Source organism: Agelaius tricolor, unplaced genomic scaffold (assembly GCF_023055355.1).
Source record: "Agelaius tricolor isolate 1412-34295 unplaced genomic scaffold, bAgeTri1.0.p SCAF_42, whole genome shotgun sequence".
In the NCBI taxonomy this organism is placed as follows: domain Eukaryota; kingdom Metazoa; phylum Chordata; class Aves; order Passeriformes; family Icteridae; genus Agelaius; species Agelaius tricolor.
In genome coordinates, this window is record NW_027269302.1 from 633,969 (window position 1) to 656,301 (window position 22,333).

Below are 22,333 nucleotides of genomic sequence, written 5' to 3' on the forward strand. Positions count from 1 at the left end.
GGTGTGGCTGCTGCTGGGGGAGGAGGAGGAGGGAGGGAAGGGCAGGGATGGAGGGGGAGGAGGAAGCGGGGTAAGGGGGGAGGAGGAAATGGAGGAGGGATGGAAGGGGCGGGATGGAAGAGGAGCAGGAGGTGGGGATAAGACAGGGGAGGAGGAGGAGGGGGGATGGAAGAGGAGGAGCGGGAGGAGAAAGAGCAGGGTAGGAGGCGGGGTTAGGGGGAGGAGGAGAGGGAGGTGGAGATAAGACAGAGGAGGAGCGGGAGGAAGAGGGAGAGGAGGGACAAGGGCGGATCAAGGCTGAGCTGCGGGAGCCACGCGGTCTCGATCCCTGCCTGAATTCGCAGCCCCCACCTGTGGGATCATCGCCCCCCCCATGGCGCAGGTGATCAGGGAGGGGGAGCCTGGCCCGGATATCCCGGGGGGTCCCTGGGTTGGGTTTTTGGGGGGATGTTTGGAGAATGAAGAAGTCCAAGGCTGAGCGGAAAAGGCCCCTCGGGGGGACATCGGGGGGTGGCGGTGGCGGCTGCCGGCAGAGGCAGCCTGGAGGAGCAGAGCCCTGTGTGCCCCAGGAGGCCAAAGTGGGGAGGCCAGAGAGGGGGGAGCGCCGCCATTGGCGGGAGCCTCAAGAGCCTGGAGAGGGGCAGGGGGGACTCCTTGGAGCCGCTGCAGCGCAGAGCAGAGAATGAGGGGAGAAGGGAGCCCGGGAGCCCAAAGAGCCCCGGCATCCCGAAATGGGGAGAGCCAAGAGGGGGCAGTGCGTCCCCAGAGACGGCCTGGGGGGATCTCGTTGCCCTTGCCTGTGGCAGGGAGGCAAATCCCATGCTGTCCTTGTCCTTCCTCACCCAGAGCAGGAGCTGAGCATGGAGAGCAGGGAGGACAAATGCCCGCGGCAGAACCTGGTGGCAGAGGCCGTTTTGAGCAGCTCCACGGCGCAGGAAGCCAACGGGGAGGAAAAGCCCTGGAGATGCCGCACGAGGAGGGGCTGCAAACGCAGATGGCGGGGATGTGAGGGGGAAAGAGGCAGCCTGGGCCGGGAAGGCGGCCGGAGATGGAGGCAGAGCTCGGAGCTGGTGCTCCATGAGCAGCTCCATGATGGGGAGAAGCCCCACACGTGCGAGGAGTGTGGGAAGAGCTTCAGGTGGAACTCTGAGCTGATCAAGCACCAGAGGATCCACACTGGGGAACGGCCCTACGAGTGTGGGGAGTGTGGGAAGAGCTTCAGCCAGAGCTCCAACGTGATCGTGCACCAGAGGACCCACACTGGGGAGAGGCCCTACGAGTGTGGGCAGTGTGGGAAGAGCTTCAGCCAGCGCTGCAGCCTGATCAGCCACCAGAGGACCCACACTGGGGAGAGGCCCTATGAGTGCTCCAAGTGTGGGAAGAGGTTTCAGACCAGGTCCCATCTTCTCCTACACTATCATAGTCACACAGAGGAGAGGCCCTTCCAATGCCCCGACTGCGGGAAGGGATTCAAGCGTAACTCCGCCCTCGTCAAGCACCGGCGCATCCACACAGGGGAGAGGCCCTACGAGTGTGATAAATGCAGGAAGAGGTTTCAGACCAGCTCCCATCTCCTCTGGCACTATCGGATTCACACAGAGGAGAGGCCCTTCCAATGCCCCGACTGCGGGAAGGGATTCAAGTACAACTCCCACCTCGTCCTTCACCAGCGCATCCACACTGGGGAGAGGCCCTACGAGTGTCCCCAGTGTGGGAAGAGCTTCTCCTGCAGCTCTCACTTGACCCGACACCAACGGAGGCACCGGTAAGGGAAGCCCTGCGAGTGCCCCGAGTGCGGGAAGAGCTTCGTGCGCTGCTGCAGCTCCATCCCCCACTGGAGGAGGCACTTTGGGCACAGCCCTGGTCACTCACATTCCCTGTGATCCATGTTGGGGACACACCTGGCTGCTTCTCCTTTGGTTTGGCCTGAATTTTTTTCTCTTCTCCATCTCTCTGTCCTCCAAAAGTCCATTGGGATGGAACAGTCACCTCAAAACCACTCAAATTCCACTGAAAATAACTGAATTTTAACCCCAAAGGGCTCAATTCCACCTCAGATTGATTGTTCCTTCCTCAAAAAACTCAATCCCAGGCCAAACTCACTCCATTCCACAGCTGTCAAGTTGAGATGGAGTTGGAAGGAGATTGGGAGAAGTGGGATCCCAATTTGGAGCAATGGGATGGGGATTGTGTGGGGCTGGGTGTGTGGGATGTATTTGATAGCAAATAAAACTTTCAGAGTTACTGATTTCTGTCCTGTTCATTTTCAGTCAGTTCTGTTTCCGAGTGCCACCTTCTCAGCTGATTCAATTCCTATAAAAATCCCATTTTTAAATCATCTAACCCAAACAATCCAAAAACCAATATCAAAATAAAGCCACCTGCACACAATTAATGTTTTAAAAATAATTTTAATTTTTCAAGAGTACTTAAGGATGTTATTTAAGTTTAATTGTTTGGTTGAAATGTCTGAGAAATTGTAGTGGTGTTTGGTTTTGTGTTTAGTATATTTGTAATATGAATTGTTTAACAAAGAGGTGTTAGATTGCATGGTAGTTTCTTTAGATAATTTTATCTAAAGTACATTAGTCATCGAGTTAAAATTTTCAAAAGGTATTTCCTGATATATAATTTGTTTATTTATATGCATTGGTAATATTATAGTAATAGTTATTGTTGGTTGGAGTTGAATCATTGTAAAGAAGAGTTGAGATTTTTATATTTTATTTTTATTATAATTTATTTAATTTCAATTATTATTTCTTTGCTTATAGTTTTATTGCAATTTGTTGAGGGGATAGGAAGGAAGTTCAAGGGCAGGAACATTTTTTCCTGGCTGGGAACTGGAATTCCAGACCCAGGGAGTGTGTGCAGGACCCCACAGACTGGGATCAAATATGGGCTGGGATCAAATATGGGCTGGGATGACCTGGACTGGGATCACATGGATGGGGATCCTGTGGATCAGAACCCTCCAGACCAGGATAGCCTGGAGTGGGATCAAATATGGACTGGGACTGTATGGACTGGGATCCCAGGGACTGGGACCATATGGATCAGGACCACAGAGACTGGGATCGAATATGGGCTGGGACTGTTTTTTAAAGTAACTTTGTTCTATAGTTTTTATTTCTGTTGTTAATTAAGCTCAGTGAAATAGCTGCTTGTGTTAAACCGCCTGCTTGGGTGGGATAACCCAATGCACACAGGGTGAGGACACCTGTACAGATCTGCCAACTATCAGCACTCCCCGTCTGAAGGCAGAGTGCACCAAGGCCCAAAACCTGGAGGTGATAAAGAGAATGGACTAAAACCACAGCCAAGGAATCTGCATGCTCTAAAAAGGCAGATCCAGGGCAGAGCCATGCTAAACAGTTCTTGGAAGATGTAAACCGGGTGCATCTTGGCACTCAGGCAGGAGCACCCTGTTACCTTCAGGGATCCCCTGAAATACCTTTCCCCTTACATCAGCCTGGTGCATATTCATAGAGCCTCATGCACAGCAGCTGGGAAGGGTTTAACACTTTACTGGGTATATTAGCGTTCAGAAACACATAATCACCAGAATGATTATATGCAGGTGCTTTTATTGAAGAGCTCTGGGTGTCAGGGGTACCAACCCAAATCTGACTCCGACATGGGTTTGGGATGAACATGTTTTTATATTCTATCATTATATAGCTTTCATGTTAATGATTAAACTTCAATTGTTCTATTGTATACATAGATTTCAGCCAAGCATGGGCTCCTTGTGGCCCCCCTCAAACTTCTAACATAGTTCCTCATGATTCTTCTTATGATTATACAGTAATTATATTTAATTACTAAACAATCATCATATCTAACAATTATATCATTTATCATGTTCTGCTTACGCAGGTGCGATTTCACATGATCTGGCAAGCACAAAGCCTAACATTTTCAGAGTCTATTTTTGACATTTTTCCAGGGCCCCACTATCATTCTCCCCCCTTTGAAAGCATTTTCACTTCACTATAGGTGTAAATGTTTTCACTAGATACAGTCCTTTATTTCTCAATTTATTCTTGACGTTCTTCAAGTCCATGGTTGATGTAAACGTTGTCGTGGATGCTGTCACGCACTGGAGAGCCAGAAGATGGTGGGCGTGGATCTCGTGTCAGTGCCTTTATTATCTTCTGGTTCCAGGATGTTTTCTTCTGTATCTCTCCCTTTAAGATGCTGTGAACTAACCAAATTGCTAAGAATACAATTAGTAAGATTATCACACTCTCAATGATAGATTTAATCCATGAACTCACATTCCACCCTAGCCCTTTAAAGATTTTGCCTAGCCAGGTCGTAGTCAAATCCTTTTGCTCTTCTTGTGCTTCATGCTCTCTTTGTTTCAACTGATTGATGTCATATTCTACATCTGCAGTTACATTTGGGATGTGAAGGCAGCAATGACCAACCCGTCCCTTTAAAAATCCACATACTCCATGCTCTTTCAGGAGTAACAAATCTAAGGCTAATCGATTTTGTAAAGTCATTTTTGTGGTGGCTTGTAATTGTACATTTAATTCTTTAAATCCTTCCCGGGTGACTCTTGCCAGTCTATCTACCTGACCTGTAAGTTTGTACAGCATCTTCTACTCTGATAGTTTGCTATAGGACCAAGCAAAGACTCTAGGGCCCACCCAAATTTCACTCCACCAGAGGGTTCTTGCCAAGTGTCATCTGGATTTTCATTGTCTAGAACTTCTCGTCTTGCTCTTATCTGCACAAGTTCATGTTTTCCGTTAAATGGGGACTTTTTCCAAATTGGACATGAGGTTGGGAGGCCTAAAGTAATTTCCTTTACTTTCCCATCTACAGGCAGATGTGTTGTCCAGGTGCCATCGCTTGCTGCCCATACAAATTGTCCTGGACCTCGGACTGTACTCCTGGTACATCCTACAACTGCTTTATAATTCACTCTGCCTTGTTTATGTTTGATCCCTCTGCAAGCACAGCCAGTGTTTAGGGCTATTGCCAGGGGTGGCATCTGCTTTATCTCTGCATCATCAGAAGTGCAGTCATAAGTTTTATTACATGCCCACCAACTTACTTTGTCTGCCCTCGTTCTGCTACTGGTGGCAGTGTTTGTTACTGCTGGATCTGTTTCATTCTCGGAGCCTTCCCACTTAATGCACCAAGGGGTGTTTGCCATACATTGGAATCTTTGAAGGATACTCACAGACCACGCACTGTCCCAAGGCTCTGTCTGATCTTTCTGATCCTTGGCCTCACACTTCCATACCAGAGTGGTTTCTGTAACATTTTCTGTAATCTTTTTATAGTGTGGCAAATAGCATTGCCATTGTGTGATGCCTCCTGATTCTCCCATAGGGGTTCCTAGTGTGCCATCACTTAGAATACAGTCTTTCTGGCCCATGGGTCTCATCCATGTTCCTATTTTCTCCCAAGTTTCCTTGACTACTTGCCTCGATTCGGGTACCTGTTTGCATGCAATTGTTTTGTTCTTTTGTATTTCAGGTAGTTTTGCTGTTATGATTCCCCAATTTACTGAGTCTCCTGCTGCCTTTGGTATTGGCAGACAGGAAGTTATTCTACAGGTGTTTTGCATTTTGGCAAAGTGATTAATCCAATCATTACATTCTCAGCCCAAACTGCATTAGAAACCTTTATCACCTGTGTTTCTGCTTGTACCTCTCTCTTCATTCTAGAATGAAGAGTGTTTAGTTGATCTTTTTGCATTCCACATCCCAAAGACATTAATGACCATAACGTTAGCACAATTACTGATAGCATTCTCAAAGTGATTAAACACATCTTATCTGCAACCTTGTTGGTTCCACAGTTTACACAGTCCGTGATCCAGGATGGATTTTCTTCACTCGGGTGTAGTGAATCCAGGGGTCCACGCCGGCTACTTTGGCTGCTGTAAAGGTGGTCAGCAGTACCTGGTGGGGCCCACTCCACTTTTCTTTCAGCGGTTCTTCGTTCCAGTTCTTGATGTACACCTCGTCTCCTGGATGTATGTTATGAACTGGGTTCTCGAGAGTCAGCGGTCTATTCCACACGAGGATGCTCCGGAGCCGAGCTAAAGTTTTCCCGAGAGACAGAACATAATTATACACTTCCTGCTTTCCTGTGACGTGCACATTAGGGTTAGGCTCAGGACATTCATATGGTTTCCCATGCAATATCTCATAAGGACTGACTGACATCCCACTCCTAGGCTTTATCCGAATCCTCAACAGTGCTATTGGCAAAGCCTGGGGCCACTGCAATTTGGCTTCTTGGCATATTTTACTGATTTGCCTCTCTAGTGTCTGATTCATCCTCTCTACCTGTCCACTCGACTGGGGTCTCCACGGTGTGTGGAGGTCCCAAGTTATCCCCAGCAATCTACTTACCTCTCTTACTACTGTAGCTATGAAATGGGGCCCCCTATCTGATGATACCCTAGGGGCACCCCGAACCTGGGAATAATCTCCTGTAGTAACCACTTTACTGTTTCCTTTGCTTGGTTGGTGCGACAGGGAAGGGCTTCTGGCCAGCCAGAGAATGTGTCAACCCCCACTAACAGGTATTTGTATCCTCGAGTTCTTGGCAGTTCTACAAAATCTACCTGCCAATAGTCTCCTGGCTCTATTCCTATCCGAATTCTTCCTAGCTGTGCCTGTCGTCTAGCCACTGGGTTGTTTTTCAAGCAGATCTCACACTTTGACATTACTGATTTTGCCATTGTTAACATCCGTACCGAAATTAAACTCTGCTTTAGCAATTTTACCAATGCCTCTGCTCCCCAGTGACATTCGTTATGTTTAATTTGTAGAACTTCTCTCATTATCAAGGGGGTACCACTATCTGTCCTGTGCAGTCACATACCATCCCTCTAAATTCTTTTGTGCATTTAGCAAACGTGCCAGTCTCTCATCTTCTACTGAATATTTTGGTTCTGGAGGCAAATTGAATTGGGATACATTAAGCTCTAAAGGTATCAATGCCATTGTTGTTTGCACCTCTCGAGCAACCTGTCAGGCTGTCCAGTCTGCCTTTCGATTTCCCTCGCAGATTTTGGAGTTTCCTGATTGGTGTGCTTTGCAGTGTATGATTGCCACTTGTTCAGGTTTTTGTACTGCTTTTATCAATTGCAGGACTGCATTCTGATGTTTAATGTGCATACCCAGAGAAGGACAATAGTCCTCTTTCTTTCCACAGTGCTCTGTGTACATGCACCACTCCAAAAGCATATTTTGAGTCAGTCCAGATATTTACCTTTTTCCCTTCACTTAATTCTAGTGCCCTGGTTAAAGCAACCAGTTCTGCCTTCTGGGCAGATGTATTTGGTGGTAATGCCTTTGCCTCCACTGCTGTACTGACTGTTGTTACCGCATACCCAGCGTATCTGGTTCCGTTTTCCACGAAGCTGCTCCCATCTGTAAACAGCTCCCACTCTGGCTGCTCTAGTGGGACGTCTTTCAGGTCTTCTCTTGCTGAGTAGGTATACTCTATTACCTCCACACAGTCATGCTCTAATGGGCCTTCTTCAGTTGTGGTACCTAGGAACAAAGCTGGATTCAAAAGGTTAGTTGTTTTTAATGTGACATCATCCTGCTCAGTCAGGACTACCTGGAATTTCATCATCCTGCTTGGGGATAGCCAATGGCCCCCCTTCTTCTCTAAGACAGTGGTTACCATGTGTGGTACATTGACATCTATGTGCCTTCCCATCGTGAGCTTCCTGGCTTCTTGTATCAGCATCACAGTGGCTGCGACTGCCCGCAGACATGGAGGCCACCCGGCACTTATGCTGTCAAGTTGTTTGGAAAAGTAGCCCAGCGGCCTTTTCCAGCTTCCCAGACCTTGGGTCAGGACTCCGAGTGCTAGGCGCAGCCTTTCATGGACAAACAGCTGAAAATCTTTAGACAGATCAGGTAAGCCTAATGCTGGAGCAGTTGTCAGTGCTTCCTTTAATTTTAGGAAGGCTTCTTTCTGTGGCTTGCCCCAGGTGAATGGCTGCATCTTCTGAGCTTCACACAGGGGTTTCGCAATCAGTCCATAGTCCATGATCCACAGGCGACACCATCCTGCCATCCCGAGGAAGACTCGCAGCTCATGTAGATTCTGGGGCTCTGGAATAGCACAAATAGCTTGGATACGGTTAGTGCCTAGTTTTCGTTGCCCTTGTGAAATTTCACATCCCAGGTAGATCACAGTCTGTGATTTGGGCAATTTGTGCCTTTCCTCTGGATACTTTATAACCTCCCATTCCCAGGGAATTTAAAATCTCAATGGTTACCTTTATACAGGTTGCTTTTCTTCTGTAGCTATTAGTATATCATCAACATACTGCAACAACAGGTATTGGTCTCTTGGTACTTGCCCACTCTGGGTCCAAATCTCCAGCTCCTTTGCCAGTTGGTTTCCAAACAGGGTCGGCGAGTTCTTATATCGTGTCCAGGTGAGCTGGGTCTTTCTCCCATTCCCTGGGTTTTCCCACTCACAGGCAAACAGTTTCCTACTTTCTTTGTCAATGGGGATGCAGAAAAAGGCATCTTTTAAATCAATTACACTAAACCACTTGTATATCTCCTTTACAGATGTTAGCAATGTGTAAGGATTTGTTACCACTGGATAGATGCCCTTTGTTATTTTATTTATTGCTCTCAAATCCTGCACTAATCTATATTCACCATTTGGCTTCTTTACTGGAAATATTGGTGTATTCAATTCTGATTCACATTCTTCTAAAATTTGGTATTTCAAGAGTTTCTCAAAAATCCTTACTATTCCTTGCCATACTTCTGGTTTTATGGAATAGTGTTTGGCTTGTACAGCCCTCACCCCTTCTTTTAACTCTACATGCACTGGTTGTGCCAATTTAGATTTCCCTGGTATATCTGTCTCCCATACAGAGGGAATCACTGCATCTCCTACCTCCCTAGGGGTAGAGGGAACAGGTTTTTCTTTGATCATTAAAATCTGTCCCGTCTTTGATTCAGGTATTTTCATTATAAGCTCCCCATTTTCAAAGGTTATTACCGCATCAAGTTTCGCTAGCAAATCTCTCCCTAAAAGCGGAATTGGATACTCAGGTACGTATAGGAATTTGTGTGTTATAACTTTGTTCCCAAAACACAAATCTAGGGGTTGCAAGAATGGCCGTTTTTCCTCTTTCCCTGTAGCGCCGACTATTGTTGTTTCCTTGTCCCCAGTTTGTCCTTGCAAATCATTCAATACCGAGTGAGTAGCTCCTGTATCTATTAGAAATTTGACCTCTTTATGTCCTAATTGTTTATTTATAACAGGTTCCTTAACTTGTTCTACTGGCTCTATGTCTAGTCAGCTGGTATACTCCCCCAAAACCATCCCCTTGGTAACCTGCTGGCACTGATTGCCCTGGTGAAACTGGTTGTTCAAGTCTGGACATTGTCTCTTCCTGCTGAACCTCATGTAGTTTACACCAATTTATAGATTTGGGCACAGCATTCTGAACTCCTATTTGGATCCACTCTTGATATTTCCGTAGTCTCCCCACATCGCAAAATAAATTAGGGTCCCAATTTGGATCCTCAATTGGGAAATTCTCATCTAAATTCCCTGTTACGAATCTGTTTCTGATGTCCTCTCTTACCCTTTCTTTGGCTGCCTTAAGTACCATCTCTTTCTCAGTAGCATCCATCAAAGTATCTAATATTCATATATTAGATATATTAATATACTATATATAATTATATGTATATAAATACATATCTAATATATTAATATACATATTATTGTATGTCATCCCAGTCAGGATTTTGAGGTTTTTATAACCATTTTTAATACTCATGCCATTTTATCAGGATTTTCTCTATGAATTCTGGCTGATTGTTTCCAAATAACTAAATCTGCAGGAGAGAAAGACACTTTTACAAATACTGGCCCTTCCACTCCTACACTTTGTCGCAAGGGGGCAATTACAGTCCATTTTTGTCTGCCTATGTCTTTTCTATCCATAACTGGGGCAAGGTTAGACCGACTCCTGGTTCTGTGGGTTACCCCATCGTTGATTCTCTCTCTCTCCTTTCTAACCACAGTTAGGTTTTGCTCATCTTCCGAGGAAGAGGGATCAGGTGACGATGGGAGAGGAGAATAAAGAGGGAAGGGTGTACTAGACGAGACAGGTTCAGGACTAGGTGGGGTAGGAGCAGGCAGTGGGATAGGGACAGATGGAACAGGTGGGATAGGGTTAGGTTCTCTTGTTCCTATTGGAGCTACCTGTAAATCAATATCTGTATAATTTTCCCTACTCAGGCTTTCTTTCAACGCCAAGTGTTCTAAACAACGTTCCTCACAAACCCCGCACTTATTGCTTGCAGATGTTTTAACCATCATTAATCCACATTCATCCTGCCATTCTGGCTTTGCCCGTAAATAGAAAAACAAATCAACATACGGAACCTCATCCCATTTTCCTTCTTGTTTACAAAACGACATTAACTGCAAAATAGTGTTATATTGCAGAGTCCCGTATTTTGGCCATTTTTCGCAATTCTCCAAGGCATATCCTGGCCACCATGTATTACAGTAATCAATCAACTTAGCTTTACGTAATTCTTCCCCAAAATTACCCTGTTTCCAATGTACTAATAAGCACCCCAAAGGAGAACTTTGCAGGATAGAGGTGTTGCCGCCCAAAATCCCTTTCAGTTTCTCCATTCCAAATATACCACAAATTGCCGAACCCGCAACGCTCTCGCGATTGTCTTATGGAACGGCGCCTGGGCTTGTACCAGCAGGAATTCCTTTAGCCCAACCAAGCGTAGCTTTCGCTGCGTCTCATTGGCAGGCACCCAAACCAAAGTAAAAAGCACCTTACCTTTCTCCCGGGGACGCTGCGAGCGGCAGAAGCGGTCGCGGCCGATCGAGCTCCCCGAGAATCCCTCGGTGCCGGCTGGAGCGCGGTCGAGTCGCGAAACTCGCTCAGCAGCACCCGCAGGGTCCCATCCGGGGTCGCCAAAATGTTAGCGTTCAGAAACACATAATCACAGAAGCGATTATATGCGGTGCTTTTTATTCAAGAGCTCTGGGAATCGGGGTAGTTTCCACCCAAATCTGAGTCCAACCATACATTCGAGGTGAACGTGTTTTATACTCTATCATTACATAACTTTCATGTAATTATTAAGCTTAAATTCTTCTATTGTATACACAGATTTCAGCTAAACATAGCCCCCTTTAAATTTCCAACAGAGTTTCTCACGATTCTTCTTATGGTTATGTAATAATTATATTTAATTACTAAACAATCACCACATCTAACAATTATATCTTTTATCATACTGCTTAGGCAGGTGCAGTGACCTGAGAAAACACAAAGCCCAATATTTTCAAAGACTATTTTTAACATTTTCCAGGGCTCCACTATCACTTTTATTTCTTGTGGGAAAAAACCCTCCATCTGAACCAGGCACTCATGGCCAAAACTGGGCAACTGCCTCTGGAATTCATTATATCCAAGGATAGCTCCCAGACAAAAGCTGCCAGCACTGACAAGTCTGGCTGGCCTTGGCTTCCTGAGGGCTGGCCCTCATCTGCCTCTGAAACACTGGGGCTGGGTGCTTTCCTTCCTTATGAAAAGAACTCTTCTTCCTGTCCAGGCACCCACAGCCAAAACTGAGATTGCACCTCCAAAATGCCCAATGTCCAAGGAAAGCCCCTAGACAAAAGGTGCCAGGAGAGACAGGGCTGGCTGGCTTGGCCTGAGGGTGGCCACCTCTCATCTTCTTCCTAAACACTTGGACTTTGTGCTTTACTTTCCTATGGGCAAAAACACCCATCTTGACCATGGCCAAAACTGGGATTCCCCCTCCAAAACTCCGTACATCCAAGGATTGCTCGCAGGTGAAAGCTGCCAGGACAGACAGGTCTGGCTGCCCTTGGCCTCCTGGGGGTGCCTCTCCCCTGCTGTCCAAACACTGGGGCTGGGTGCTTTCCTTCCTATGGAAAAGAACCGTCCTTCTTATCCATGCAGAAACGGCCAAAATTGGGGTTCCACCTCCCAAATTCCTGATATCCAAGGGTTGCTTTCAGACAAAAGCTGCAAGGACAGAGAGGTCTGGCTGGCCTTGGCCTCTGATGGCTGCCTTTCATCTGCCCCTGAGACACCACCGGTGTTCTGTGCTTTCCTTCCTATGGAAAAGAACCATCCTTCTCCTCCAGTGTCCATGTCTGAAATTGGGATTCCACCTCTGAAATTGTCAATATCCAAGGGTTACTCCCAGGCAAAATCTGCCAGTACCGTCAAGGCTGGCTGGCCTGGGCCTCTGGTGGCTGCGCCTGCAACAGTGGGGCTGGGTTCTTTCCTTCCCATGGAGATCCCTGGGACACTGTGGGGACCTCATGGAACCAAGGGGATCATTGTCACCCCACTGGAGCCCATGGAACCAAGGGGATCATTGTGGCCCCACTGTAGCCCAGGGAACCAAGGGGATCATTGTGGCCCCACTGGAGCCCATGGAACCAAGGGGCCATTGTGGCTCTGTGGGGCCTGATGGAACCATGGAGACCATTCCAACCTTCAGGGCCTGGTGTCACCAAGGGGGCATTATGACACCTCAGGGCCCCATGGAAGCAAGGGACCATTGGGACACTTTGGGGCCCCATGGAACTCAGGGAACATGGAACAGCTCTGGCTGGCTTGGCCTCCCAGGGGCCACCTGACAGCTCTGGCTGATCTTGGCATGTCAAGGGCTGCCTCTCATCAGCTCCTGGAGCACTGGGGCTCTGTGCTTTCCTTGCTATGGAAAAGAGCTGTCTGACTTTTCAGATGCCCATTGCCAGAACGGGTACTCTCCCTAAAATAATTCCTATTTGCAAGGGTATCTCACAAAACAAAACCTGCCAGCTCTGGCTGGCCTTGGCCTCTGGTGGTCACCTCTCATCTGCCCCTGAAACACTGGGGCTCTGTTCCTTCATTCCTATGGAAAAGAACCGGCCTTCTTGTCCAGGGACCATGGCCAAAATTAGAATTTGGCCTCCCAAATTCTGTATATCCAAGGATTGCCTCCCAGACAAAAGTAGCCAGGACAGACAGGTCGAACTGGTCCTGTCCTCTGGTGATTTCTTTAGACCCTGAACTGAATGTTTTCATTTGGAAACACCTTGGAGAGGGCCCAGAGATGTCCCAAGGAGGGGGGGTTTGGAGGCCTTGGGCCCATGAGCACTGTATAGGGACAAAGGAGCTCTGTGCTCAGTGGGGTGGAGACTGAGGACAGTGGAGCAGAGTCATGAGAGTGTCTAAAGAGCGATTTCAGGGATGGTGGATCCTTTTGACATAGTGGAAAACAGCCAGAGAGAGAAAGAATTAATGCCAAGGGCAGCTGGGGAGGCCCAGAGTGGCAGCAGGAGAAAGGAATTTCCCTGTCAGGGCAGGGCTGTGGTGCAGCATGTCCCCAGCAGGAGCCTGGAGCAGCCCCAGGCTTTGTGTGGGCAGGCAGGGGCAGGCAGGAGGCAGAGCTGTCAGCAAAGGAAGGGCCCAGCCAGGTGGGGCAGCCGGGGGATGCCCAGAGCCTGCAGGGACAGAGGCCAGGGCAGGGACACCATGGGACAGCCTGGGCTGCACAGGGCACAGGGATGGGCAGCAGCTGCAAGACAGCCCTGACAGAGCCAACCTGGGCAGCGCTTTGGCCATGGCTGCTGGCCCTGGGCCTGAGCCAGGAGGGGACAAGTGACCCTTGCAGGCCTGGGGCCTCATTGCCTCCTTGTCCCTGCTCAGCAGCCTGGCAGGGGCCGCCCCACGCTCCTGCCCTTGGCATTGCCCATCCCCACATGCCAGGGCCCATCCCGGGAAGAGCCCTGAGCAAGGAGGGAGGGACAGGATCTGCCTGGCCAGGCCCTGGGGCTCAGGCCTTGGCCCTTTACATTCCTGAAACTAATCCAGGTTTGCTCAGCACCAGAGACACCTTTGCCTTGTTTGTCCCCAGCTGCCATCAGTGCCTCCAGTGTTCTGCTCTCCCTGGAACCCAGGGACACTTTCTCAGTGCTGTCCCTCACAGGGATCTCTTTAAAGTACAAGAAACTTCAGTATTTCAATCTCACTTGGAGCTCTTGAGAAGTCTTTGAGCCCACTCTGAGGGACTGGGTGTGATGCAAAGAGCAGCAAAAGCCCAGAGGGTGATTAAAGTCCTTGTGCTGTGTCTGTGCTGCTGAGCTGGGCCGGGCTCCTGGCCCAGAGGCAGCTCCTGGCAAGGGCAGCAGAGCTGCAGAGAGACAGCTCTGGCCAGGAGCAGCTCCTGTGCACAGCCCAGCAGGGCCGGGGCACTGCCAGGGCCCCTCAGGGACACGAGCAGGGCACAGACAGAGCTCCCAGGGGCTCAGCACTGGCCGGGGCTGTGGGATGTCCCCGCGGGGGCTGTGTCACAGCAGCACCTCTGGGGCTGTGTCCCAGAGCCACAGAGCAGCTGGGATGGCAGCAAGGGGCTGTGTGACAGCACAGAGTGGGCTGTGTGACAGCACTGAGGGGGTTGTGACATCACAGAGCTAGCTGTGACATCACAGAAGGCGGCTCAGTGACATCACAATGTGGGTTGTGGCACAGAGTCACAGAGCAGCTGTGTGATGTCACAGAGAAGGCTGTGACATCACAGGGTGACTGTGACATCACAAATCTGCTGTGTGACATCACATAGCAGCTGAATGATATCATATAAAGGTTGTGTGACATAACAGAGTGGTTGTGTGACATCACAGGGGCTGTGTTAATAAAGCCTCTTATCTGGCCTTATTATCAAGCAGTGCAAGTTAGTCCATGGGGTTTACTGCACTGTGTGACATCACAGGGGCTGTGTGACATCACAGGGGCTGTGTGACATCACAGGGGCTGTGTGACATCATGGGGGCTGTATGAGGTCCCTGGGGAGGTCACTCTGCCCCGGCCCCCTCACACCTCCCCCCAGAGCAGTCCAACCCTGCTCGTGCACAGCAGGGTCCCCTGTCCCCCCGGGCCCCCCGGCCCCGCAGCCTCTCCCAGAGGATGTTCCACGAGATCGACCCCAGAGCCTGACACGGGGACGGGGGGCCGGGGCCCTGGGGGTGGCACAGGGGGACAAGGACCCCCCGGCAGCGTCCCCGTGTCCCCCAGGGCCAGAGCCTGGGCCAGGGCTCCTTCACCCTGTTATGGATAAATATCATAATATTGGCTTTTTGCAAATATTGAAATGGATTTTATATGTGTGATGTTAAAGTAACTTTGTTCTAAAAATATAGTTTTTATTTCTGTTGTTAATTAAGCTCAGTGAAATAGCTGCTTGTGTTAAACTGCCTGCTTGGATGGGATAACATCCAATGCACCCAGGATGAGGACACCTGTACAGATCTGCCAACTATCAGCACTCCCCGTCTGAAGGCAGAGTGCACCAAGGCCCAAAAACTGGAGGTGATAAAGAGAAGGAGCCAAAACCACAGCCAAGAAACACACATGCTCTGAAAAGGCAGACCCAAGGAGGGGCCATGTCAAATCATTCCTGGAATATGTAAAGTAGTTTAGGGATATGCATGAGGCTCTATGAATATGCACCAGGCTGATGTAAGGGGAAAGGTATTTCAGGGGATCCCCGAAGGTAACAGGGTGCTCCTGGCTGAGTGCCAGGAGGCACCCGGCCGTAATAACCTTTGCTCCATGGTCCTGCTCTCCCATTGTCCTTTATTAAACTTTGTGCATTTTCACAGGAGAGTGAACGTGTTTTTCACAAATGGAATCTCAAGGAAACAAGGGTCAGTTGTTAAGCCAAGGCTCTGCTTTGACCAAGTGGGGCCTCATGGGACACAGGTGCCACTGGGACATTGCCAGGTCTGGTAGGAACAAGGCTCCATTATTGCACAGTGTTACAGGTGAGTAATGTCATAGTTGGGTCTCACAGTGAGGAGATAGATCCTATGTGTGTGTTAAGATGTGTAGTGATGTTATTGTCATCTGTCCCCCATAGTCCTTTTTCCCTCCCCTTGTAATGGCCTTGGTGGTTGGGGCATTTGGGGAGGGCAGGTTTGTCACTGGAAGGCAGGCATGGCAACACCTGCTCTCCAGTCAGGGTGCAAGAAAGCATTCTCCACCAATGGACGGCCACAAAGAGTTACCTGACAGACTTTGGGTGGGGCTAGGATTACCTGGTGCAACACCAAATGTCTAAAAGGAGGAGCAGCCAATTTGTGAAGGAGCCATGTGGCTGATAGCCACAGGGTGGGGAAGGGCTCCCAGTGCTGTGATTTCTCCTGTTTCAGTCCTTTGTTGTCATTTTTTTCAAGGTTGAATCACCCTTAAAATTTTAAAAGTAGCGGTCATTTCTCACAGACAGCAAGGCCTCAGGGCGCCCAGGAGAGCGGCGTGACAATGACACCTTGGGGAACCAAGTGTCACCTGCAAACACAACAGGGCCTCATGGAAGCCAGGGGCCACTTGGATATTGCCAGGGCAGGTGGAACTCAGTGTCCATTGTGACACAGCACAGCCTCGTGGAACTCAGCAGAGCATTGGGACAGCCTGGAATCTCATGGAGCCAAGGCTCTGCTTTGGCAAAGTGGGGCCCACAGGACACAGGTGCCACTGGGACATTGCCAGCTCTTGTGGAACCCAGTGTCCACTGTGACCCAGCAGAACCTCATGGAAACATGGGGGCCACTGTGACGCAATGGAATCCCATGGAAGCAAGTGTCAGTTGTGAACGCAGCAGGGCCTCACAGAACCCAGGGGCAACGGGGACCGTGCTGTGGCTCGTGGGAGCAAGGGGCCATTGTGACCCAGTGGGGCCTCCTGGAACCCAGGAGAACATTGTGGGCCCATGGATCCTCATAGAAGCACGGCCCCATTGTGACAAAGTGCAGCATCACAATGGTCTCCTGGGTTCCATGAGTCCTCGCTGTGTTTAGAATTGACACTTGGTTCCCCAAGATTCCATGGCATCCCTCTGCTCTCCTGTGATTTGAGGCTGTGCTGTGTCACAATGGACACTTGCTTCCTCCAAGGCTGGAGATGTCCCAGTGGCACTGGGCTTCCATGAGGCCACGCTTTGTCACAATGGGGCCTTGCTTCCATGAGATTCCATTGTCTCACAATGGTCTCCTGGGTGCCACAAGGCCTGCCTTTGTCACAGTGGAACCTTGCTTGCACCAGCCCTGGCAATGTCCCAGTGGCACAGGGGTTCCATGAGGCCGCGCTTTGTCACAATGGGGCCTTGCTTCCATGAGATTCCATTGTATCACAGCGGTGTCCTTGGTTCCATGAAGCCCAGCTTTGTCACAACTGGACCTTGGTTCCATGAGATTCCATTGTATCACAGCGGTGTCCTTGGTTCCATGAGGCCCAGCTTTGCCACAACTGGACCTTGGTTCCATGAGATTCCATTGTATCACAGCGGTGTCCTTGGTTCCATGAGGCCCTGCTGGGTCACAGTGGAGCCTTTGTGCCATTCGTTTCCATGGTGCCACAATGGTCTCCAGCATTCCATGAGGCCACGCAGCAAAAGAGTGGACCCTTGAATCCATGAGTTCCCATTCCATCAGGATGATCTCTTGCATTCCATGAGGCCTTGCTGTGTCACTAAGGAGCCTTTGTTCCATGTGTTCCCTTTGGGACACCATGGTCTCCAGTGCTCCATGAGGCTGACCCGTGTAACTCTGGGTTCTTGGTTCCATGAGATCCCAGCACGGTGTCACCATGGTCTCCTGGGTCCTGCAACAATTCACACTTGGTTCCATGAGATCCCAGCACGGTGTCACCATGGTCTCCTGGGTCCTGTAACAATTCACACTTGGTTCCATGAGATCCCACCACGGTGTCACCATGGTCTCCTGGGTCCTGTAACAATTCACACTTGGTTCCATGAGATCCCACCACGGTGTCACCATGGTCTCCTGGGTCCTGCAACAATTCACACTTGGTTCCATGAGATCCCACCACGGTGTCACCATGGTCTCCTGGGTCCTGCAACAATTCACACTTGGTTCCATGAGATCCCACCACGGTGTCACCATGGTCTCCTGGGTCCCATGAGGCCCCTCTCTGCGGCCGTGCTGGTGTTCGGAGACCCGGCGATCCACAGCCCAGCTCACAGTTTCGGGTGCTTGTCCGACCCTAAGTTGGATCCGCACCTGTGGGTCAGCGACTCACAGAAGGGCGGCAGCCAAGATGCACGCAGAAGAAAGGGAGGACTCAGGTGGCAGGAGAAAGTCAGATTTATTATCCAACCAGGCGGGAGAGCAGGGTGAGAGGGAGTTGCCAGGGCAGGGGGTTACCACCTGAACAAGGAGCAACTGAATTACAGCAACTTATAAAGGCAGGGGGCGGGTATGGGTGTAAACCTTAAGCAACGAATGCGGACACAGAAACTTAGATACATATCGGGAGTGACAAGCTAAACCAACAAATCAAGAAAAAATTGAGGAGGGGTCCCAGCCCCTGACCAATAACCCGACGCCCTGGAGAGAAGAATCTAGAAGAAAAGGATGGGTTGCCGGGTGACGGACAAGGGGACTGGGGTGGGGAAAACTTGAATACATCAAAGAAACCATAGGAACATAGGAGGGACGAAGGGATTGACATTAAACTGTCTGAGGTAGGGGAATTCCGGGACAGAACCACTTCTGCCCGTGATAGGGGGAGCTGGAACGAAACAAGAACAGAACACCACACCTCTCTGTGTCACAGTGTTTGCCTTGGTTTCCTGAGAAGCTGATGTGTTGACAGTTGACCCTTGGTTCCTTGAGATTCCATTGCATCCCAGCAGTGTCCTTGGTTTCATAAAGCCCAGGTTTGTCACAAGGGAGCCCTGGTTTCAGGATATTCCATGGTGACACAATGGTCTCACCACTCTCTGAGGCTGCACTGTGAAACAGTGGACACCTGGTTCCATGAGATTCCATGGGGTAACAGTCAATTCTTTTGCTTCTTTTCTGCCAAGGTCGGGATGAAATCCCAAGACAGCATTTCTTGTTTGGACTCAGGTGTTCATTAGCTCTTGTCTCTAGAACAGTCTCACAAGCTGTGACTTCTGCAGCACTTTGCTAACAAGGTAAAAATAGAGCCCCATCTCTCTCTCTGCAAGGTCTTCTGAGGATAAACTGTCCAATTAAGAAATGACACCTAAATTGCTTTTACTTTTAACCCAATAACCAATCAGCCGTGCCCAACATAAGGGACTTTTTTATCCAATTACACAATACCACCCAAACCTGAGGAGGAGGAGGAGGAGGAGGAGGAGGAGGAGGAGGAGGAGGAGAAGAAGAAGAAGAAGGAGATGAAGGAGATGAAGAAGAAGAAGGTAAAGAAGGAGGAGAAGGAGGAGAAGGAGAAGGAGAAGGAGAAGGAGGAGAAGAAGAAGGCAAAGAAAAAGGATCAGCCTCCGCCCTAAAACCTCCATCTTGCTTTATATATAGTACTATATTCGAAAACCTTAAACTCCGAGTTGTCCACCATGTGATATTACACCCTTCTATTCAAACTCCACACCCATAATCCCAGTTCCATCATTCCATTTTGGAAGCCTTCTCCACAGCCTCAGGTCAAATGCAGTGTTCTCTTGGGGGTCAGTGTCTGTCAGCTCAGAAAGTCCAAAATTCTCAGCAGCCCGGGTTCCAACAGGTAACAGTGTTCTCCTGTGTTCCAGTAGGTTCCATTGGGCCCGGCTTTGTCACCATGGACACCTGGTTCCATGGATTCCATGGGGTGACAATGTTCTCCAGTGTCACCATGGACACCTGGTTCCATGGATTCCATTGGGTGACAATGTTCTCCAGTGTTCCATCAGGCCCGGCTCTGTCCCCATGGACACTCGGTTCCATGGGCAGTGTCTGTGTCCCAGTGGCACCTGTGTTCCATGGCACCCCTGTCTGACCAGGGACAGTTTGTTCCAGGACATTCCATGGAGTCCCAGCGGTCCCTTGGGTTCCATGCAGGTGCCTGGGCAGCGGGAGCTCAGCCCAAATATCCTGGGGGTCCCTGGGCTGGTGTTTGTTGGGGGGAACCTTTGGATCTTGCAGGGCTCCAAAGCTGAGCCACGGATGCCCCTTGGGACAGAATGGAGCAGCATGGAAGCCAGGAGACCCTGATGGAGCCAGGAGACCCTGATGGAAGCCAGGAGACCCTGATGGGAGCCAGGAGACCCTGATGGAGCCAGGAGAGCCTGATGGAGCCAAGGCTCCAGCGGGACCCAGAGGGACCTCACGGGAGCCAGGAGAGCGTTGTGAGGCTGTGGAACAATGTGGCACCGAGGTTTCACTGGGGCTTGGCAGAAGCTCCTGGAGACAAGGAAGCGCTGGGAGCCTCCGGAATCAGCGTCTGCAGGAGGATTTTCTGCTCCCTCCTGGGATGCTGGTGGACAATAAAGCCTGAGGCAGCCTCCCAAGGGTCCGGCTGTGCCACCAGCGGGGGCCACATCTGGGGGGACGCCCGGCCAGCCCTGGCCCTGCTGCTCCTCCTGGCCGGGCCTGGAGCTGCTGGGAGCCCGGGCTGGGGGAATCCTCAGGGCTGTGCAAGGAAAGGTTCAGCACAAGCAGCCCTGGAGCGAGATGTGCAGTGTGAAATACGCCCATCACTAGATTTTGAAATTGTAAAAGTTCATTAGTAATAAAATGGTTATAAAAATAGCAATGCAATTAGAGAAATAATAATTTGGACAATTTGAATTAGGACAATATGAGACAATAGAGAGAAAGGGTTATGGAGGTCCAGGTACCTTTTTCTGGGCACCACGAGCCCGAAAAAGGACACCCGTTAACAAAGGATTAACCCTTAAAAACAACAGCCTGTTGCATATTCATACACTTCATCCATGATGCATAAATTCCATTCAAACACAGGATTCTGTCTGGGCAGTGCCACCTTCTTCCTCCGAATCCTAACAGCGCCTTCGAGGCAGGAAGAAGTTCATTCCTTCTGATAAGAGGGCAAGAAATTCTTTTTATCTGAAAGATTTAGGTGTCCTGTGGCTGCCATCTCACTGCGAGTCCTTTCTTTAAAACAAGAATCCTACATAGCATCATTTCTATTTTAACAATTTTTATGACCTAAAACTATATTTAACACAGTACTTAAGAGAATTAATACACCAGACATATAATATGAATATATATATTAATATATAAAATATATAATATATAATATATAATATGTAATATATAATATATAATAATTATATATGATTATATAATATATAATATATAATAATTATATAATTAATATAATATATTATATATTATATATTGTTATATATTATATTATATATATTATTATATTATTATATTATATCATTATATTATATTATATATAATAGATAATATTATATTATATATTTTATATATATAGATATATATATATATAATATATAACCCTATAATATATATAATATATATTTTATATATATATATATATATATATATATATATATAATATTCTAACACCAGACATATAATATTCATTTTAATATTTGCGAAAAGCCAATCATAAAATACATGCATTTTTCACATGCAGGCAAAGCCAGCCAGGCAGCAGAGCAAGAGAGAGAGCAGAGCCAGCGACACAACAAACGCACCGAGAGCGAGAGAGCAAGTTTGAACAGAGCTTGCAAAGGGCAAAATCAGGTTAGACTGAAGAACAAGGAGCACCAGGCATGGGCTGATGGTCCAGGTAAAAAGTTCCAACGTGAGGAGGACGACAGAAGCCTTCATCAAAAGAGCACCAGAAGACTGAGGGCCGCCACAGGAGGAACGGACGCAGGCGCTGAAGCCACACACGGCTGTAAAACCGGGACACAGCTTTATGCAAATGTGAGTATGCTAATGAAGTGTTGTAATTGTGACTTTTAAAATGGAGCTGAAGGCCAAAGGAGACCGAGTGGGTTTTTGCCAGAGAGATCCCCCTCGCTCCCAGCGCTGGATACACAAATCCCTGCTCTGTCTGACTGCAGAGTTTGATTTCCTCGCCCAGTTTGTCCCACTCCCCCTTTCCTGCCCTCTCCTCCCCTCTCCCAGTCCCATTTATGGGATTTGGGGTCATTTATGGGATTGGGATCATTTGGGGTATTTCGGGTCATTTGGGGGATTTGGGTTCTTTGTGTGCCTTTGGTGTTATTTGGGGTTTTTTGGGGTTATTCAGGGTAAATTTGGGATAATTTGGGGTAATTTTTCACAGTTTTGGGTTTTTAGGGCCGTGTGTGTGGGGATAATTCAGGGCCAATTCTGTGTAGGTTTGCAATCATTTTATGGGATGGATGGGATTTTAATGGATTTTAATAGGAATTTAGTAGGATTTTAATAGAATTTAATGGGATTTTTATGGGGTTTTAATGGGATTTGATGGGGGTTTCCCCCGGTCCACAGCTCCCTCCCACCT

General features: G+C 48.7%; 2 protein-coding genes across 6 annotated transcripts in view; one reads left to right on the forward strand and one right to left on the reverse strand.

The window, feature by feature from the left end:
• Positions 1-22,333, reverse strand: part of LOC139603907 (zinc finger protein 436-like) — a 623,778-nt gene that overhangs the window by 575,814 nt on the left and 25,631 nt on the right. The window lies entirely within an intron of this gene.
• LOC139603901 (zinc finger protein 154-like) overlaps positions 1-22,333 on the forward strand; it is a 488,962-nt gene that overhangs the window by 72,782 nt on the left and 393,847 nt on the right. Inside the window, exons 1-2 of one of the 4 annotated variants that reach the window (XM_071454905.1) lie at positions 322-382; positions 847-2,046. The exons of 2 other annotated variants lie outside the window; for them this stretch is intronic. In XM_071454905.1, coding sequence (XP_071311006.1) covers positions 861-1,769 — 909 coding nt within the window. In that variant the 5' untranslated portion in view covers positions 322-382; positions 847-860 and the 3' untranslated portion in view covers positions 1,770-2,046. Of the gene's footprint in view, positions 1-321; positions 383-846; positions 2,047-22,333 lie in introns of those variants that run through there. One more of the 4 variants, XR_011683843.1, reaches the window with a different exon arrangement.